The sequence below is a fragment of the Schistocerca nitens genome, chromosome 7 (assembly GCF_023898315.1).
Source record: "Schistocerca nitens isolate TAMUIC-IGC-003100 chromosome 7, iqSchNite1.1, whole genome shotgun sequence".
NCBI classification, from domain to species: domain Eukaryota; kingdom Metazoa; phylum Arthropoda; class Insecta; order Orthoptera; family Acrididae; genus Schistocerca; species Schistocerca nitens.
In genome coordinates, this window is record NC_064620.1 from 105320290 (window position 1) to 105342901 (window position 22612).

A 22612-nucleotide genomic window follows, 5' to 3' on the forward strand; every position below is an offset into this window, starting at 1 on the left:
AGTACTGGGAGATGAAGAAGCTTGCACAGGATACAGTAGCATGGAGAGCTGCATCAAACCAGTCTCTGGACTGAAGACCACAACAACAACATGTTAATATGGCTAGATGATCCTCCCATTATATTAGCAAGTGTATTTTACCTGTATATTGAAATGGGTAATACAAGAATTATTAGTATTATTATTTTTTGTACAATTCATATTTTTATACAATCTCTTGTTCACACAAATAAATCTTTGCTGGCATCCTTGAATAAACTACTTGAACTAAAAGCATTGCTCTTGGCTGTATCTACAGCCATACTCTGCAAAATGCTGTTGTAACAGCCTCAGACACTGTTGGTACCAGTGCCGTATCTGGAGGAGCAGCAACTACAGTAACCGTCCTTCTGACAGAAGCACCCCTCGTCATGTGCCTGCTTCTGTACTGCCACTTTCGCGTGTCAGCAACCTGGGACTTCAGGAAGCGTTTGCAATTTGACACAATGCCACATGACTACAGATCGATGCAAGTCACTGAACCTGTTCCAACCTTCCAAGTAGTCAGCACCAAGCAGCTGCAGTTAAACCCCAGCTCAACCGAGTATGTCATGACTGGCTCAGCAGGGTCATACACTGTGCCTGCCATGTGTTAGTAATTACCACAAGTTCCACTGATGCAGCCTCGGAGTCTATGCCATAAGTATGATGCAGCCCTCATAGCCAGCCTGTGATGTACAGCCAGCTGAGCAACAGACTGTCAATTCCAGCCTTGGAGTCTTCACTATAAATATGTCGCCGTTACCACCGCCACTGTGGGGCCCAATCTGAGGAGAACTGTCTGACTGCTCAAGACTCGGCATCTGACACTCTGCCACCGGTTTTTGGGGGGCTGTTCGTCACTGCCAAAGTCTGCCAGCCATTTGCTGCTGCTTTGCAGCCAACGGTTCAGAGTTAATACTCTGGACAGCAATGCAATTACTGCAGCAGCAGAAGACACTGTCAGCTCTCTGTGCTGTGCTGTGCTGCAGTAGAGCCAAGTGTGGTGCTATGGCCACCACCGATGACCCAGTTCTGGCGTGTCTGTGACACTAGATCAGCACGCCACCACCACAGCAGCACGTATTGTCCACGTACTGTGTCTCGCTTGCTTGCTGCTACAATAGAATAGTATGGGAGAACACTGGACTGTGCCAGAGGAGAGGAGCAGACAGAAGATTACTTAAATTGAATAAATTACTAAAGAACTGTTTTATATTCACCGCTGATTTATCTGCAGCTTTCCCACACATCACACGTCTACCAAACTACTGACAAACTCCACAACATCCTAAGAAGACTCGAGCATATACTGACAATCAGGAACTGTTTATGTTCACTCTTGTTTCCCCACAGTTACACCGGATCACTAGACGGTGAAGAGCATGCCAGAGGGTAATTCTCATTGCACCAATAATTGGGGTTTCTTCCCATTGCATTCATACATGGACCATTGGAAGAACATTTTTTAAAGCCTGTGTGTGCACTGTAATTAATCTAATCTAGTGCTTGCAATATCTGTGGGAGTGGTGTATTGAGGGTTGTTGTATACTCTTAGATTCACCTCTTTAATCTGATTCTTGGTACTCCCCCATTCGTGAAATAAACCTGTGACCATTTGTACTCCCCTTGTTCGTATGAAATCAATATCGTCTGTTAAATCTACCTAGAATGAGTCCCAGAGACGAGAGCAATATTCTAGCAGGAGTTACAAAACTGTTTCCTAAGCAATTTCCTTTGTAGAATGACTGCATTTCACTAGTACACTACCAATGAACCGAGGCCTGCCACCTGCTTCATCTACAACAAAGCCTATGTTATAAAGTAAACTCTCACTAATCTGGCCTCTCAGTAATCCAGCCCAAATCAGCCTTCACTTGCTCAAGCAGAAATGAATTATAATGTGCAATAATATGGTTAGTTAATTACAATGTTAAACAATGCTATACATGTTTGAAATTGTAGCTTTCTTTACAGTTCAGTGTAATTGCTAATAAAACGAAACACATTATGCTAAAAACCAAGCAGGAACTGGAAATTAGAGATAAGCTGAAGTGAGGTTCTTCGCAGAAAGCCATCACTGCTTAGTACAATCTTGGACGGGCAACTATTTATGATCAAACTTAACAGATAAGGAGATAATCAAAAGCACACAAGAAAGTTATGGCGGAAGTGATGAAGACAAGGATGTAGGAGGAGAGAACATGAAGATGTCTCACACTGCTAGTGCTGAAGCTGCAAACATATTCCTGGAGTACATTACGCAACAATCAGAAATATGCAGTATCGGTGTAATGCTTGTAAAACCATTGCATGTTAAAGCATGCCACCGTCATGTATCACCACTACAATAACTAAAAATGTGAGAATTGTGAATTGTGTTTTATTCGTCTCATGACATACATTTGCAATCCATTTGGTTTTCATACAGGAGACATGTCAAAAATTTATAATACAGTTACAATGACTTTTACGTTAATAAATAATAGCACTACAATAAATAATAACATTATAAGGATATTTCTTTGAATATGAACACATTGTATCTAACTGAAATTTCCAGTTTGTCCTGCATGAATTCATACACTGATTAATAACATTTCAGTGTCAGTACCTCATATAGCTTTCTTTTAAGTGAACCTAAATTCATCTACATCAAGTTGTTTCCTTTTAATTTATTGAGGTCCCTGGGCATACAGTCTGAGGCAGTGGGTGGAGAGCATAAAATATTCTTTGTTTCTAGTATCATGTGAATGGACAAAATGGTTTCCCCTCAAATAATTCATGTCTCGTGTACAAAAATATAACAATTTCATAAATTTATAAAGATGGCAGAGTTAATATTTTAAGTTTTCTAAATAATGGTCAACATGGTTCTTTGTGATTTGCAGTGCACATATTTCAAATGATTTTTTTCGGTATTTTTAGTATCCGCACTATGTTTGTCGAGTTACCCCAGAAAACAATACCATACCTAATGATGGATTCGAAGTAGCTCGTATATGCTACCATACTTTTTGTGTGTCCATGTCAGTTGCAGTTGATAATATTTGCATTGCAAATGCAAAGCTGCTAAGTTTGTTTGCTAGGTATTCAATGTGTGCATGCCAGCTCAAATTTTTATCTACATTTAAACCTAAGAATTTGACTGAGGCAACTTCTTCTAAATCTTGGTTGTTGTGTACAGTCTTATTCTGCTCACATTTTGACTGTTTGGTTTTGAACTGCATCATATGAGTCTTAGATATGTTTAGATTCAACCCACTTAACTGAAGTCAAGTTTGTAAGGTACTGAGGGTAATGATCACAGATTTGGGAATTTTTTTCCAAATCCTATGAAAATGGATGTACCTCTTGATTTAATAAATTATAATCCCTATGTGTTTACACTATAATTAAGACACTCAACAATCTGGCATTTCTACTGATCCCCACCCGCATGTGTAAGGAATTGGTGGATTAGCAAGAGTCTAGTGTAGTTCCATTTAAATATCCCTATGAATTGTTACAACCACATATTTGTATCCATTGATTGATTACAATTGTAACTCACTAATATCGAAATCACAGGATACTATGTTTTTCATTTAGTGAAGTACACAATTTCACATTCCTTAGCATTTAAAGCAAGTTGCCAATCTTTGTACTACTCTGAAATCTTATCAAGACATGACTGAATATTTGTGCAGCTATTAACAGATAGTATTTCATTATAGATAACTGCATCATCAATGAAAAATCTGACATTACTATTAATGTACTCTGCAAGGTCACTAATATAAAACATGAACAGCAGGTATCCCAGTACACCTACATGGGGCATATCCCAAATTACTTCAACATCTGTCAATAAATAGTCATCCTAATAACATAGTGTGTCTCCCATACCAAAAAGTCCACAATCCAGTCACAATTTTTGCTGGATGCCCTATACAATCATACTTTCGATAATAAGCATGGATGTGGTACTGATTAAAAGGCTTTTTGGAAGCCAAGAAATATTGCATCTACCTGATCCATGGCTTTCAGGATGTCATGTGAGAAAAGTGCAAATTTGGTTTCACGTCATCGATGTTCTCACAATCCATGCTAGTTGGCAGTAATGGAAATCATTCTGTTTGAGGTACTTCATTAACGTTTGAGCTCAGAATATTTTCTAAGGTTCTTCAACAAATGAATGTCCAGGACACTGTATTGTAGTTTTGTGAATCAATTCTGCTATTCCTCTTGTAGATGGGTGTAGCCCGTGTTTTCTTCCAACTACTGGCTATGGTTTTTTTGTTTGAGTGATTTTCTGTATACTATGGTTAAAAGAGGGGATAACTCAACTACAAATTCGGTATAGAGTCTGATAGAGATTCCATCAGGCCCCATATTTTTGTCCAATTTTAGCAATTTCAGCTGCTTCTCAACACTGACATAAATTGGGGCAATTCTCCTGGAATTTGTGGTGTAGCGCCATACATCACTCCTATAGAAATCTGACGATAACAAGTAGCGTAAAACAGACACTGAGTCACAGTTCATTCATAACAGATGTTCAGACAGGCCCAAGTGCTAGTACTTATAGCTCCAGCGGAGATGTGCCACTATCGTACAGGCCATGAAACCTTAAGCACTCAAAATGATGCATTTTTCTTAACTAATTTTTGTCTGTGGATGTGATATTTTCTGTAATTATTTCAAATTTCATGTTTTTAATTGTCAGATGAATGAAGGGAATTATGTGATGTAACGCAATATGTTAATATCTGCATTTCTATTAACTGAGTGTATGACAGCATGGGAACTTGTATCTGAATAGTGTGACAGAAGCATATATACCAGGCGAAATTAGTGATGCACAATTCAAAAGTTTGTGGAACTGGGAAAGTGAGGAACATAATCCGGTAATTTAGCTATATAAAGATGGGATTATGATTGGTTGTGATGAATCTCTGTCAATCAAAAATGAATGCATTCACACGTATTTTGTGAGCTAGAGAATTGCTTTATGGAGTCTAGAAGCACATTTAGGGCTCAGACATTGTGAGGATCACATGCATTTACACTGAACCCTGAAAAGATGTTTTAATTTTGTGGAATTATGGTTTTAGAAAGATTATGGAGAGTCATAAGGTGTTAATAGGTGAACAATATAAACAAATGTATGAATTCCGGAGTTTTACTGTGAACTGTGACATTTTGAATAACTAAAATATATGTTGTGTATTGCACAAGTCATGACCGAGAACTGATTGTTAAAGTGGTCAATTTGTGTAATATTGAGTGCATTCTGTATCACAGATAATCTGTTTTAATTTTTCTGGTGACAGATTAGGTGTATACTATCAGCTGGCTATTGAGGGTTATTGATTACACGTGAATGTTAAAACTGCAACTTCAAATTAGATTGGAATTGATATTGTAGCATGCTGAAAAGGGTGGAATTGATTGACTGAGTTCACATTAACATTTAGACACTTATTCATTTATTAATAACTTGAGCTAAGATCAATACAAAAGAGTAGTTTTATGAGAACAATAAAACTCTCCTAATAACTAAAATCAAATTGATGACGCAAAATGATTTAATGGCCCAATAAATTCTACATTTTTAAATTCTCAGTTTAAAGAATGAAATATTAAAAAAAATCATCGAAGTCCTTAAAATGAAAACCACTGGTTTAGTTTAAAATCCTATAAAATTTCAATTTCACTGTATTTTAAGAAACATACACATGCTCATTTTAACAACTTACAAACAGATTGGTACCAAATCTGGATTTACATAGAATAATGACGAAAATAGTAATTTCCATATTAAAGTTTATTGGATTTCAGGTGCTCATTCTATCATAGCATGTACTTTGGTGTATAAAAATCAGTCTACTCCAGCTCATACAAATGTACAGACTACCCTCGTTGATTCGAAAAAAGCTTATGGGGCCTGAAGATGGCAAAATGAATTGTCAAAATTGGTTGCATATGAAATAAAATAAAATATCTTAAAGTGTACAGCTGTTGGTAGAGTTTATTGTATTGAAACCATGCTGAACTTGTTGGCAGCCAATAGTTCCACTATTGCTAAGTGCGGATTGCACCATATGGAATTGGATTTAGGATTGTGTCGACAGCAACTGACATTACGGAACTGATTACTGGTGCAGACCTTCTGCTCATTATCAACTAATACCTGACATCCCCTACCCCCACCTGCTGGACACTATTACTGGGTTGTCTATGACTGGCTTTCAACTATGTGTGGCCACATTCGATGCTGGAGTGATCCGGTTGGCCACAGATGGGTATGCAAGCATACTCAAGCAGTTTCCAACACTCACATGACCTCCACATGAGGACAGAAGGTATGTGATAATACAGCACATTATATTAATACTACTGTTGGCCCACCTATTTGCTGTTGACCCAAGTGACTTGCACCAAACTGATACGCTATAGTTAGACCAGAGTTTGATACGATGTTGAAGGGAGGAATCGTACGATTCTCAAGTTGGCAATGGTCATCACCATTAGAGCTAGTGCCTAAAAAGAACAATGCATGGTGGCCATGCACGGATTACCATGCCCTGAATGCACCTACAATCTTGGAGAGGTAACCAATCCCATTTGCTAAAAGATTATAATTATGCCCTGCCCAGCAAAACGTTTTTCAGCATATTAGATTGCGTTAAAGTGCATACACAGATCCCTGTTGGTGAGGAAGATATTCCAAAAACAGCCATAATTACACCCTTTGGCTTATTTGAGACTTTGTATATGATCTTTGAACTTAGAAATGCTGCACAGATATGGCAGTGATTTATAGACTGCTGCTTTGCCTACCTTGATGACATCCTCGTCTATTCAGCCACTCTGAAAGGGCTTGAACATCATCTGTTAGAAGTGTTTACATAAGTGAAAGATTTTGGAATTGTTTTGAATACAGCAAAGTGCGTGTTCAGCAGGGCAGAAATTACATTCTTGGGACAACTTATAACATCCAAGTGGTCACTCCTTCTGTCGTAGCAGCTCCTTATCAGTTAGAGGGCTCGCACAACAGACAAGCCAGATGGGATGCCGTCCTCCCTTTAAGAGCTCAGATCAAAACAACGCCAGTGAATGTAAACAACAACAGACTTTCCCCATAAACATTGAACTAATTCGTGAAAAGCCATGTGACAGAGATCCACCAATTGGAACTCATGTGACTGTGTAGCACTCCGCCGAATCAGCATCATAAGCATGCTAGCAGAATCAGACCGGCAGTGTGTACCTACAGCTAGGACAGTTCCGGCCAATACCAACACCGGATTTAGCATAGTAGACACTCGCTGTAGCATTCAGTAGAAAGTTGTATCTTTGTAATTGTGTAGACTAGTACTCTGGTTATTATTTTCTTTTCATTGTCTTGTACTCTTACCTGGTTTTTGCCACAGCAAGAATTGTTGTGCTTCTTGTTGTTGTTGTATTTGGAAATTAGTGCACACCAAGAAAGCGTTTTAGTTATAATAAAGTGTGTTCAAACTTGATCGTTTGTTCTTTCCTGCCAGCCGCACGACACTACACCTGCTGTCAGAAAAGATTGTGGTTATCCTTAGCATGCCTTGACCACAAATGGCCAAGGAATTGTGTCAGTTCTTAGGGGGCCTCAACTTTTATCACAGCCACTTAATCCATGCAGCAGAGCTCTCAGAGCTCCAAGAACCTCTAATGGCAGACTAGCAGATCCCAAAACTAGAGAAAACCACCCCTGCAGTGGATCCAAGCAGTGTTAGATGCTTTTGAGGTGGACAGACAAATCATTGCCGAGGAGGCATTACTAGCACATCCTGCATTGGACACTCCTCTTGCGCTTGTTGCTGAAGCGCTACCGGTGCTGCACTACAATAATATGTAAGCAATGCTTGGCAGCTGCTTGCCCTTTTTTCCTGGAAGCTTATACCAACACAGCAACAATACAGTGCATATGACACAGAACTGCTAGCTATCTGTACAGCTATAAAATACTTTCATACACAGCTCAAGGCCAGAGTCTTTACAATGCACGCAAAACAAAAGCCTCAAACATTTGCATTACAGCAGAATAATGATAAGTGTTCTCCGTGATAGTATAGCCCGGTAGCGTTTATCTCATCGTTTCTGTCTGCAGCTAATGGTCTAGTGGCTAGCCCACAGCTAACGGTCTAGTGGCTAGCGTTGCTGCCTCTGGATCACGGGGTCCTGGGTTCGATTCCTGATCAGGTCGGGGATTTTCTCCACCCTGGGACTGGGTTTTTGTGTTGTCCTCATCATCTCATCATCATTTGAGTAGTGGCGAGACTGGAAGTGGAAAGATTGGAACTTGAATGGGCGCTGATGACCACAATGTTGAGTGCCCCACAAACCATCATCATAGTTTTCTATTGATGTTAAGCCTGCATAAACACTATTACACAGGCAGTTGACTTGACACACCTCACCAAAGCCCAAGAATCTGACACGGAGCTTTGTGACTGCCTGCGTGATGCTGCATCAGACTCACAGCTCAAGCTTGTTGAAGTTCCAGCTTCAGATACTAGAGTTTATTGTGATGCAACTCATGGCAAAACCAGGTCGTTCGTGCCAGCACCACTCCATAGACAAGTATTTCAAACTCTACACAGTCTGTGCCACCCGGGAGTTTAGGTGATGGTGAAACTAGTCTCCAGCTGTAACGTATGGCCAGGAGTGAAGAAGGACTGCTAACAGTGGGCCCATGCGTGAACACAATGTCAGTATAGTAAAGTAGCACAGCATGTGCTCTCACCAATAGGCAGCTTCCCTGATACGACAAAAAGATATGCACATTGATGTCATCGGGCCACTGGCATCCCCCCACCCCCCCACCCCTCTGAAGGGCGGCATCCCCCCCCCCCCCCCCCCCCCCGAAGTGCAACGTTCTTACTAACCATTGCGGCCAGATTTACACGTTGGCCAAAGGCGATTCTAGTCAACAATATTTCCACCACAACTCTAGTGGCCACATTGATGTCACAGTGGGTTGCATGTTTTGGATAACTGCTCCATATAACTATGGATAAAGGGAAACATTTCGAATCTGATTTATTTACCAAACTGAGCAACTTCTGTGGAGCAGTGCACCATTCCACTAAGAACGACCACCCCACCAGCTAGGGCATGGTAGAACGCTAGGATTGTTCCATTAAGGCAGTCCTAATGTGTCATGAGATGGACTGGACATCACCCTCACCATTAGTTCTCCTGGGGCTTCAGACAATGTGAAAACCAGACTTGGATGCATCACCAGCTGAATTAGGGTATGGTGAAACCTTACACTCACCTGGTGAGTTTATTGATTTGAGAAAAGTACCAAAAGACAGCACTGACTCTTCACATTTCAGTGACGACCTAAGAGAGAGAATCTCATAAATCCACCCATGACCAACATCCCAACATCATGAGCACCAAACTTTTATACATAAGGAATTAAGCAGGTGTACACATGTGATGCTACATAGGGACAGAGTTAAGCCAGTATTAATGCCTCCACATACAGGCCCACACTGAAATGTCACCAGTCGTCAAAACATTCAGATCATGGTCAATGGAAAACAAAATACCATCTCTGTCAATTGTGTCAAGCTTGCATTTGTCATACAAGAAACTGCCGGTATCCAACCCTGTCCTACCAAGCCACATCCCTCGACTATTGCTGAGCTGCCAGTACCAGGACCCTCGACGACGTCTTTTCACAAGATGCACTCTGGTTGCAGTGTGTGCTTCCCAGCAAAGGACTTGGATGACAGATGGTGCAACACAGAGGAGAATGTGCTGCTTTCCCCTGGGCGGCTGTGAAGGAAGGTTGTGATTGGCTTGTGCTTGACAGCTAGCAATCAGCAGACTGCAAAATGTCAGCTGAATTCATGTGCTGGCTGCAAGGAGCACTGGCAGTTTGCTGCTCTTTGCTGAGGTGCAGATGTTCTGCACAGTGAAGTTTTCTTTGCTTCTTCCTTTTTTTACTTTTGCTTGGTTGTCGATAGTGTTTATGTTTAATACTGACTGCACTTAATTGAACTTTTTTTTCTTTTACTGAGTTAGATGTATGCCACAGTATGTGTCATCAGAAATAAAGTGTTGAGTTTAATTGTGCATGCAGTCTTCTTCCATATTTGGACACGAAAATGATTCGCTGGTCTCACTCTACAAACAGACATAAGTGACAATTGCTTCCATCGCTTCAGCTATTTATGTACTCCTGTTTTTCTTCCACTCTCTGGTCCTCCTTTCACTTGTACTGCACCATTTGAAATGGAATTCTAATAAAATATTTGCATTCTTGTGACTTTGTTAGCTGGGACACCTAAAACTAAGTTATGTACTTCAATTTTTAACTTAAAATAGAAAAGGAAGCCAAGATAAAGATAAGATACTCTAGCATACTGTAGCCCTTAGCCAATTTACTTTTCCCCTATTGATTACTGTGTCATTCCACAATAATACTGCTCCGTATGACAGGAACTGCAGATCTGGACATTTGGTTCATGCATTCAACCAAGCAGGCTTGGGTGCAAAGCTAGCATTTGCAGTATTAAGTTTGAATGCCTCCAGAGCTGTAGCTTGTGTAAAAATGTGGCAACAATATCACTAAGGAGTCTTGAGGATCGCAAAGACTCAAAACACATGACTTTACTAGGTATAATATGAAGGGCAGGAGGAAGTTAGAAGTGTACCCCACTCCCTAAAGTCTTATGCTGTGATGGATAAAATGCCACATGGAAAAGTGACATTGTCTACAAGCTCTTTTGTTTTTCAATAGCAGACACTGATGTATTATGTATGAGTAAACTTAACTAGAAGAGAACAATCATATCAGTTTGTAAATATTTAACATTTTAACAGTCTCTTATTAATAGGTATACAATTTGTATAGATCTCCTTTACACACTAACATTTGTGAAAATTGCTACATCAAGAAGGACACATGTCACCAAAGTGAAGATATATAAAATTTAGAGCTCCACATGATCTTTAACAGAGAATTCACCATCATGTGAGGCCTCCATATGCTGCAATAAAATAAAACCATCTACACACTATGGCATGGGATCAAAGAGGATGTGGATATTCGAGGGAGTTTCCTTCCATTTAATTTGCATGTAAGTCACTAATCATCAACAGTGGTTTCTGGTAGACCGGAATGAACAAAGTGTTAACAAAGCAGTGATACTTTTTGTCCTCTGAGGAAAGCCTGCATGTTCTTCACCACACCTGACCAAACATTCATGGGCAACAGAGGAAAGGCCAGTAGCACAGAATCTATAAAAGAGGGTTATCCTCTCTGCACAGCTGTCCTATTTTTTCTGAGTGTTTTAATTCTCACAAATGTTAGCATATAATGAAACAGTGTAGATAAATTACCTGGGCATAATTAAAATTGAAGCTGTCATCATTGTAGAAAAAGCTTCTAATAGAGTTCAAGTAGACAAGCACATCATCAAATTGCCTCTTGAGAAAATATGAAGATGCCATGCATTGCCTGCCAGGAACTGTATCACATTCACTCGCACTGCTTCCAACAAGCTGGAAATACTGCTGTGCCATCTTAAAATTTTCACGCTGAAAATAATGTTTCTATTAGTTAAGAACAACTACTACTATAGTATTTCCTTCTTTACTTTCAGTATGGTTATATATATCAAAATTACATTGAGGAGCATTTGAGGCAATATTATACATGAAGCAATAATTTTAGGTGATAAGTTTCCTTTAATTTACGTCTATGGTCACTGTACTACTAACATGACTCATGCATGTGATGTTATTTATATGTATTTGACGATGCTGGTGCTGATTCCACATTTAACATTTGACGATGCCACTATGGATGCAGTACATTAGGACTTTGTTTTTATGAAACATATCTGATGATGATATTTCATCCTCTGCCACTTCTCTTTCTTCTTATTCCTTTTTATGTTCTTCTTTTCATTTTCATCTTTATGTACCTCAACTTTGATTTAAATGCCTTTCAATTTATTCCAAGCTCTTTTTTTAATGTGGTTGTTTTCACCAAATTCCATGGTTCTACCACCATGTAAGTGCAGTCTTTTGAATTCAATTTTTTGTGATGAGCCACAATGCTTTCTTCACTTTCATCTTCCATCAACAGCTTTCTCAACAGTCATCTTCTGCAATGTCGCTTCCTAGTTTCGATAACTAATCAGTCCACTGGCTGCAACAAACTCGTTACATTTGGTGTCAGGAAGAGTATTTTGAAACATCCATCCTCTCTATCATGATGGCTTTTGTTGGGGTGGGTGCATGCATTGTCCAGATTTAACATCACATTACTGCCCTCTTTTCCTATGGCCTTTTGATACTTTTTTTTTTTTACTTCAGGTATGGAAATTGAATCGCAACATTTGCAAAACAAAGTAGCTGTCATCCAGGCCTTCGAATGATTCTTGTGAAAAGCTTGGGGATTTTCGATTTTCTGTCAATGGAAGTGGTGTTTTGTGGTTTCCCATAGAGTTAGCATAGTTCAGCACTGGAACATTATCTTTACTAACCTTATGGCTAGGAGCACTAGTTTCCTTTAGAAGCCAAAGCTGCTTCAGGCAAAGCCTTCCAAATAAGACCTTTCTCATCTGGCCTGTATAATAATTCAGGGTCATATGATTCTGGATCAATTTTCAATTTTTCAATAACGTTTCCAGCTGGTTTTGGGTCTGCAGATAGTTTTCCATCACTTAAATCCAGCCCATGCGTATTGTGCCTTGCCTCAAAATTCTTTAGCCAGACATTGCTCACTTTAAATGAAGACAAACTGTCGATTTTCTCAACTAAAAATTTGGCTTTTTCACAGTCAGCCCTGAAAGAGGGTTAACCAATGCTCCCTGCTACAAAAACCACTGGAATATGGCCTCTTCAAACTCTTTGTTTTCTGCTGTTTTCATTGCTTTTCTCAACGAATTTCTGCTTACATTCTCAAGGACAGACACACAAAGTTTAAAATTGAGGACTTTTTTTACATCTGAAATTTATGATGTTCCCACACTGAACATTTCAGCTAACTGCTTACTACCCAGGCCTTTGTCTAATTGTTCAAGCACTTTTATTTTGTTTGCCTATTATAAGACAACTCATTTCCTTTTAGCCACACAGTAAATTAAAACACAAATACAAAACAAAACAAATGACATTGAAGATGGAATGCATAGTGACAAATCAATCTATATGGTAAAGTCATGACGCAGACTGATGTAGACTGCACTGAATGATGCGTAACACAAACACAACAATGCGTATACTGTATTCATTGTTCACTGGAGGAGTTGTTCTTTTAATACATTTGCTACAGATTGATTTTAGAATGATTAAGAAATGTACAGTGTACTATATATTGTAATAACTATCGAACAAAACTGACAACTTTGGTCATACAGCAATCTGGACAATTGGTGATCTGAATAATCAGATTTCAGGTAACTGGAGTTCTACTGTACAAACTCATTGAACAATAGATCCATTTTGTCTTAGCCAATAGAACTTCCCATTCTCAACAGACAGAAATTGTCAGAAATGAATATTGCTTCAGGCTTGCTCTAGGAATTTTCTTAAGATCACTAGTGTTGTCAACAAATATAAATGACCTGGTGGATAATGTTGTGAGATCCATGCGGATGTTCGTGGATTGTACTGTTATATACAGGGTCATCTTAACACCAGAAAACTGAAAAGAAATGCACAACAGCTGCAGAGACAAATATACGGGGCATAAGGTGTATAAGTGCAGATATTTTTGTATTTGGTACCTTGTATGTAGAGACACTAGTGAGTTGGTTGTGTTTTCTCTGTGTCGAATGGCCAACCCCCAAACATGTCACAAACCTTATGACCTGACATTTTCTGCACGGCTGTAACTGTACCACTATGTGGACTATGCCTGTCAGTACAGACTACCTGTCTTCGTGTCCACACTTCAACATCTGACCTGTTGCCCGGGAGAAAATAAGCATTACTGGCATTGACACTTGTACTTGGAGATACTAACCAACCTAAAAATGACTTGTAACAGTTATAACAACTAGTCTGCAAAAGACGTAAATACTGATGTAATGTTGTTCAGTACACTGTCCTCAGTCACCAACAGAAATATCTGCACGTATACTCGTTATACCATGTATATAACGTGTTGCATGTGAATAAGTACTATTGTTTGATTACACATGGAAATCAACCACTAGAATCAGCTCCCACCATAAAATATACACACATCAGAAAACGTTTTGCATCACACCAGTTCCCAGAACTCCTGAAGATAGATGTTGACTGTGGATATTGTATCACAGATACAGTCCCTTTGTCACTAAATGTGACCAAAGATGTAAACAACCATGAATGAGCAGCGCCTATTAGGCAGGAGGTCCGACAGCCAATCAGTTCCAGTCATTCTACCAGGAAGGAGGTATATGGCTTGTGTTGTCTGTAGTTCAACCATGCCTAAATGGTCAACACTACAGTTCGATTGTATCTGCATTGTTACTTTGTGCCAGGAAGGGTTCTCAACAAGGGAAGTGTCCAGGCGTCTTGGAGTGAACCAAAGGGATGTTGTTCAGACATGGAGGAGATACAGAGAGACAGGAACTGTCGATGACATGCCTCGCTCAGGTCGCCCAAGGGCTACTACTGCAGTGGATGACCGCTACCTACAGATTATGGCTCGGAGGAACCCTGACAGCAACGCAACCATGTTGAATAATGCTTTCCGTGCAGCCACAGAACATCATGTTATGACTCAAACTGTGCATAATACGCTGCATGATGCGCAACTTCACTCCTGATGTCCATGGCGAGGTCCATCTTTGCAACCACGACACCATGCAGCGTGGTACAGATGGACCCAACGACATGCTGAATGGACCACTTGGGAATGGCATCACTTTCTCTTCACCGATTAGTGTCACATATGCCTTCAACCAGACAATCGTTGGAGACGTGTTTGGATGCATGACGTACCCTGCTAGTGGTCATGGAAGGTGCCATAATGGCTGTACGATACGTGAATGCCATCCTCTGACCAATAGTGCAACCATATCGGCAGCATATTGGCGAAGCATTCGTCTTCATGGACGACAATTCACGCTCCCATCGTGCACATCTTGTGAATGACTTCCTTCAGGATAATGACATCGCTCAACTAGAGTTGCCACATTTCCTCCAGACATGAACGCTATCGGACATACCTGGGATAGATTGAAGAGGGCTGTTTATGGACGGCGTGACCCACCAACCACTCTGGGAGATCTACACCGAATCACCATAGAGGAGTGGGACAATCTGGGCCAACAGTGCCTTGATGAACTTATGGATAGTATGCCATGGCGAATGCAGGCATGCATCAAAACAAGAGGATGTGCTACTGGGTATTAGAGGTACCGGTGTGTACACGAATCTGGACCACCACCTACCTCTGAAGGTCTCGCTGTATGGCGGTACAACATGCAATGTGTCATTTTCATGAGCAATAAAAAGGGCAGAAATGATGTCTATGTTGATCTCTATTCCAATTTTCTGTACAGGTTCCAGAACTCTCAGAACCGAGGTGATGCAAAACTTTTTTTGATGTGTATATAATAGTGTTTCAGGAGTGATCTAAATTTGAATAGCCAAATAAAGTTATTTGTAAGATAGGCAGGTGCCCACCAAATTAATAAAAAAAGTTAGAAAAATAATAAAAATAGTCCACAAATGATATAGTTTAGAAAATCTTTGTTCAGCCAGCTCTTGAGTATCATTAATTTGCACTCTTATCAGCTATGATTAACAGAGGAGATAGCGGAGATTCAAAGAGTTTGTTTAGTAGGCACAGGAGTACTACAAAAATGCTAATACAACTCCAATGGTAGACACCACATGAAAGGAACTGTGCATCATGGAAATGTTTCTTATAAAATTTGAGGTTTGAATGTTCCACAAAGAGACAATCCTGACATGCACACCCACTCACCCTCCCTCCCACACACACACACACACACACACACACACACACACACACACACATATACACATACACACACCTGACATAACTATGTTGGAGGTGACCTCAGAATCTAAATGTGGTTGTTTTTCTTATTGCAGGAGTTTATCTGCCCATATCACACAAAAATATACGATTACTAGATTCAGCAAAATTAAATCACCATCTTCAGGTCATTTGTATAAAAAATGGATTGGTCCTGTAAAAATTTTGTCTATACACATGATCTGAAGATGGCAATTCAACTTCGTTGAAACAAGTAATCATTGTGTATTTTTGTGCGATCTGGGTGAATAAACCTCTGTGCTAAGAAGAACAACTGTGTTTAAAGAAATTAGAGCTAATAAATGGACATATCAATGATCATAATTCCTGCACACCATTCATGAGTGGAAAATGACTGGAAAGGGGGCAGTAATACTAGTATACAACATACCATACAAGCAATATTATGAAAAGGAAAGTTGCCACTCACCATACTGCAGAGTTGCTGAGTCACACTAAGCACAACAAAAAGACTGTCACTCTGTGGCTTCAGCAACCAGAGCCTGCAGTCCTGTGTGTGAGTTGAGTTTGTGTGTGTCTGTGTGTGTGTGTCATCTATTTTTGACAAAGGCCTTTGATAGCAGAAAGCTTATATTGTGACAGTCTTTTTGTTGTGCCTATGTGCGACTCAGCATCTCCGCTATATGGTGAGTGGCAACTAAGGAAAGTTTCATAATATTGCTACATTCCATCCTGGATTTTCCACTGTTTGACATACCATACAAAGATATACGTAGATGTTTAATTTTCATATTTTATCTTATTAATACTGTAACATACATATACAGAGAGAGGGGGGGAGGGGGGGGGGGGGAGTAATATAGCCAGCGGAGGCCAATTTTACTGACTTTATTGTATTTGTTTATTTGAACCCCCAGAAATCTCACACTGTTTAAGCAAAAAGGTATGGGGCAGACAACATTATGTTAAATATATTTTCACATATTACATTTGCAACAACAAAAGATGTTTAGTAATGAAAGAATAACCTTACAGTTATCTTCAACAAGTAAATAGACTAAAATACACAAGAAAATATAGCACACATATTGTGCCAAATATTATTGTTGCTACTATACAGAAATGACAAAAACTTAGTTCCTATTTTAATATACTAAAACAAAGAAGGTGCACGGTAATATCTTACTAGATTACAATACCAGAGAAGGAAAGTTGCTACTCACCATATAGCAGAGATGCTGAGTCACGATAGGCACAACAAAAAGATTCCCACAATTATGGCTTTCGGCCATTAAGGCCTTTGTCAGCAGTAGACACACACACACACACACACACACACACACACACACACACACACTCTCACGCAAATGCAACTTGCACACATGTCTGCAGTCTCAGAGAGCTGAAACCACACTGCGAGAAGCAGCACCAGGGCATGATGGGAGTGGCGACTGGGTGGGTAAGGAGGAGGCTGGGGCGGGGAGGGGAAGGGATAGTATGGTGGTAGTAGCAGACAGTGAAGTGTTGCAGTTTAGACGGACGGCAGGAGAGAAGGTGCGGAGGGGGGAGGGGGTAAGTAGCAGAAAGAAGAGAAATAAAAATAAAAATAAATTAAAAGACTGGGTGTGGCGGTGAAATGACTGTCTGCCACTCCCACCATACTATCACTCCCCCTCCCCGCCCCAGCCTCCTCCTTACCTCCACCCAGTCGCCACTCCCATCATGCACTGGTGCTGCTGCTCGCAGTGTGGTTTCAGCTCTCTGAGACTGCAAACGTGTGTGCAAGTTGTGTGTGTGTGTGTGTGTGTGTGTGTGTGTGTGTGTGTGTATCTACTGCTGACAAAGGCCTTAATGACCGAAAGCTATAATTGTGTGAATCTTTTTGTTGTGCCTATCGCGACTCAGCATCTCCACTATATGGTCAGTAGCAACTGTCCTTCTCTGGTATTGTTATATTCCATCCTGGATTGTCCATTGTTTGATCTTACTAGATCACGTTGCATAAGAGTACAAGCATATTATTTCTTTATAGTTTTATAAAATAGTGACACACAGAAATTCTGATTTAAGTGGGAGGCAAGAATAAAAAGTAATTATAAGGAATGTTGAGCACTGTGTACACAAAATTAGGGACTTTTTTTTTAAGTTTTAAATTTTGTGTGGGAAAGGATAAGGTAAAATAGATCAAGCATGTTTTTCTTCAAGTACACTTCGACAGAATAAAACGTATGTCTCAGTGTCTCATTAGCAAATCCTTAACTTTCTCCCTGAAGGTTGATGGTTGATTTGGAGGGAGGGGACTAAACAGCGATGTCATCAGTCCCATCTCCCTGAAGGTATTACATTTCTTTGTAATTGATAGGAGCAGTTTGTCAAAAAGTAGGCTGCCCATATTTCTCACCCCCTTGTGATCTCTGCCCTAATCTTTGGCTCACCAGATGAATGTTTGCTTTGTTCTTGTTTCACGGCTGTGGATTTCTCCATTTGTTGTAAAGAGTTCTCCCCCCCCCCCCCCCCCCAAAGAAGCTAAAAAGTTTTTCTCTTAGTGACCCCAGAATGGGATGCCATATGGTATTGCTGAGTGTACAAGCCCAAGATAAACAGTTTTTAGTATATTTATATCACATGATTATCTGAAAATTGTGAAAGCATAGCAGAGACTGTCAAGCTTGTTTAACAGTTTTGCCCTGTGGTGGTTTCATTGGAGTGAACTATCAATATACGCGCTTAAAAACTTTGTATGCTTTACTAGTTCAATTTCTTTACCACCAATGTGCAAGGATTCCATATAGGCAGGATGGTTTCAAGGTGGGTAGAAGAGTACATGATCTGTCTTGTTTATGTTTAACAGTAATTTATTGTAGTGGAGTCATGAGAGGAGTCTTTCAGTTGTTTCATTAATTTTGAGCTGCAATTGCAGAGCTGAGATCAACTGAGAGAACAAGTTTGCATCACCTGCAAACTTCATACAGTCTACAGCCACTAAAGTCATGATCAAAATACTCGAAGTTAAATACGTAGCTTTCCTAAGAAAAAACATTTAAAATAAAAAAGTTAAATGTATAATTCAAGTTAAAACATTATGTAAAGAAAATTTTAATTTATGCATTGAAAATTTATATGGCACTGAGTGAGAAAAACAAAATAACAAGTGGAAATACTCTTACAGATCCATTTTCTTGACCGATCGCTGCATACACAACTCCTTTGAGGATGTATTCTGGAGGGACTGATGGTTCCAAATCCTTTATTAGATTGAAAGCCTCTTGTATGTCATCCTAAGAGATGGTAATCAATATGCATATCAAAATATATTAGGTTAAATATTGTATCAATCAAATCAGAGTAAATACATCAACAAAAATAATCAATGTTTGAAAACACTATGCATCTCAAAGTGAATATTGGGGTTTTAAGGCTTTGTAACACTCATTACATTCAACTTACATTTACAAATGGTACATCAAAAGAAAGAGCAACTCAAACAGTTTGTTTCTATACCTGCTAGTATGTTCTAAGGCCTACAGACAACAGTTTCCATGCCAATTTTGCAAATGAAATGTTGATGCAAGATGATGAAGATTTTCTGGATCATGTCTTCAATCACCTAAGTGGAAATCTGAACCCATGTAAAGAGCACATCTGGGGTCAGCAAATACCCATGAGGTGGCACAGTTGCAATGAGACTCCCCTAAATTGAATGTTTTTTGTGCCATATCCCAGAGGAAAGCTTATGCACCTTACTTTTTTGGAGAAGTAACTGTAGGCTATTTCTTCAGTTGACAGAGGCTGAGCCACAGAACTTTAATTGACAGCAAGATGGTGTGCCACCTCACCGACATAACTCAGTATACAATTGGTTAAACACTGTTGTATGCAACCGCCAGATTGGCCACAAGGGGCCAGATGACAGAGCTTGTTTCGCATGGCCCCCATGTTCACACAATTTGATGCCATGCCATTTTTACCTTCGGGCATTCATAAAGGGTCATGTGTATGTGGTCCACTACCTGCTGTTCTACCCAATTAAAGAGAGAGGATTGAAACTATTGTTGCAACAATTACTCTGGACACAGTGATCAAGGTTTAGGAAGGACTCGTCAATCGGCTCTATCCGTGCCATGTGACAAATAATGCTCACATTGAACACTGGTAAGAAAAACTGTTCGAGATGCTCTTTCATTTGATGTATTATTATTTGTAATTACAAGCTGAATCTAATAAATGATACAAACACTTAACATGATATTAATTTTGAAAAACACAGTCTAAAATCGACATATAAAAAAGTGTACTCACTACGTAGCGGCAGGAAAAAACACTTAACAGATGTGGAACACTTGTTTCCACATCTTTTATGTGTTTTCTCCTGGCGACACTTGGTGAGTAAATTGAGAGTAAAAGTATCTAAATTGTATAAGAATACTAAATGCATATTTAAGATAAATTTTACTCACCAAAACAATAAAAATATGGAGAGGCTGATAATATAACAAATAAGTGGGACCATTCAAGTTTTTAGAGGCCGTGTTCCTTCTGCAGAAAGAGGTGGTGAGTAGGAGTCTGATGGTACGAAAGGACATACATCTATCACATGCAACTCAAATCAAAAGAAATGTATCTTGGTTACGACAGCAAGAAATATTAAAAGAGCTTTCTTAGTACAGTCATATGTAGCTAAGAGGCTCATCAATTCAGAGATTTTGCCTGCAGTCAATATGCGACTAAGATTATGAGGTCCCATTTGTCTAGGAATAGAGATGCAGGGTGTTTGAGAACAATTACTTTCTCTCATATTTTATCTACTATATTTAGAAAATAATGGCCATGTTATGGTTTGCCTTAACCAAAACAGTAACAATCTACTTTCTACTCCCAGCACTTTTTTCAATATAGGTGACAAAAGTCAAGAGATAGCGATATGCACATATATAGATGGTGGTAGTATTGTATACCCAAAGTAAAAAGGGCAGTGCATTGGTGGAGCTCTCATTTGTACTCAGGTGATTCACATGAAAATGTTTCCAATGTGATTATGGCTGCATTACAGGAATTGTCAGACTCTGAACGTGAAATTGTACGAGGGTCGGTCAAAAAGTAATGCCTCCCATTTTTTTTCTACTTAAAGAAATTAAGTTAAGTGAAAAATTTGAATTTGGCGCCATTCCTCAAACCTTCTTCTGCAATCCACTGCAGTAGTAACTTTCTGTGTCAACAGGTGGCAGCACAGCAGAAGTTTGTAAGATGGCCGACATCGATGTTCGTTTGAGACAGCGTTGTGTGATTGAATTCTTGAATGCAGAAGGTGAAACGCCCATACGCATTCATGAAAGACTGAAGAAGGTGTATGGTGTTGTGACAGTGGATGTCAGCGCTGTTAGACGATGGGTTCGTCGTTGTAAGGAAGCTGAAGGGCAAACACCGTTGACTGACGAAAAGCGGAGCGGCGGGCCGGTGAGTGCAGTGACTCCACACAACATTCAGCAAGTTGATGACATCATTCGTGGTGACCGTCGGGTGACTGCAGATGAAGTGTGTCGCATTATTTCTCTTAGTAAAGGCAGTGTGATCACGATTATTAAACAATTGGGGTACTCAAAAGTTTGTGCACGGTGGGTTCCAAGAATGTTAACAGATCAGAATAAAGAGGCAAGGAAAACAATAGCCTCCCAACACTTGCAGCGCTTCCGTTTGGAGGGAGATGAGTTTCTGAAAAAAATTGTGACCGGGGACGAAACATGGGTGCATTTTTTTGAACCCGAATCAATGAGGCAGTCAATGGAGTGGCGTCACACAAGCTCGCCGAGGAAGAAAAAATTCAAAACTGTGCGATCGGCAGGGAAAGTTATGGCAACAGTTTTCTGGGATACAGAGGGTGTGATTCTGGTTGATATTTGGAGCAGAGATGCACAATAAATTCTGTTCAATACGCCACAACCCTCAAAAAACTTAAAGCACGTCTTCAGCGAGTTCGCCCAACAAAATCAATGGCAGATGTTCTTCTTTTGCATGACAATGCAAGACCACACACCAGTCGTTACACCTCTGACGAGATTGTCAAAATTGGATGGGAAGTTTTGCCTCATCCCCCATACAGCCCTGACCTGGCACCATCAGACTTCCATCTGTTCGGGCCACTAAAAGAAGCTCATCGTGGGATTCATTTTGAAGATGAGGAGGCCGTCAAAACATCCGTGCGTCAATGGCTTAGGAAGCAGAGCTGTGATTTTTACCGTGCTGGGATACATGCCCTTGTTCAAAGATGGACCAAAACTGTAGAGATGGGCGGAGATTACATTGAAAAATGACAAAATGATCCTCAATGTTGTGGTTTTCAACCTATGTAATTGCATTTAAATTTCCTGACAATTAAACGTAGAAAAAAAAATAGGAGGCATTACTTTTTGACTGACCCTCGTAGTTGGAGCTAGATGCAGGGGACATTTTACTTTGGAAATCAATGGGGAATTCAATATTCTGAGATCCACAGTGTAAAGAGTGTGCTGAGAATACCAAATTTCTGGCATTACCTCTCACCATGGACAATGCAGTGGCCAATGGCCTTCAGGTAATGACTGAGAGCAGTGA

The 22612-nt window shown here is 39.9% G+C and overlaps 1 protein-coding gene across 3 annotated transcripts in view; it reads right to left on the reverse strand.

Moving 5' to 3' along the window:
* LOC126195183 (intraflagellar transport protein 56) overlaps positions 1–22612 on the reverse strand; it is a 208646-nt gene that overhangs the window by 38217 nt on the left and 147817 nt on the right. For all 3 annotated transcript variants that reach the window (XM_049933697.1, XM_049933696.1, XM_049933695.1), the window contains exons 7-8: positions 19192–19302; positions 11398–11595 (exon numbers count right to left, since the gene is read on the reverse strand). In XM_049933697.1, coding sequence (XP_049789654.1) covers positions 11398–11595; positions 19192–19302 — 309 coding nt within the window. The remainder of the gene's footprint in view (positions 1–11397; positions 11596–19191; positions 19303–22612) is intronic.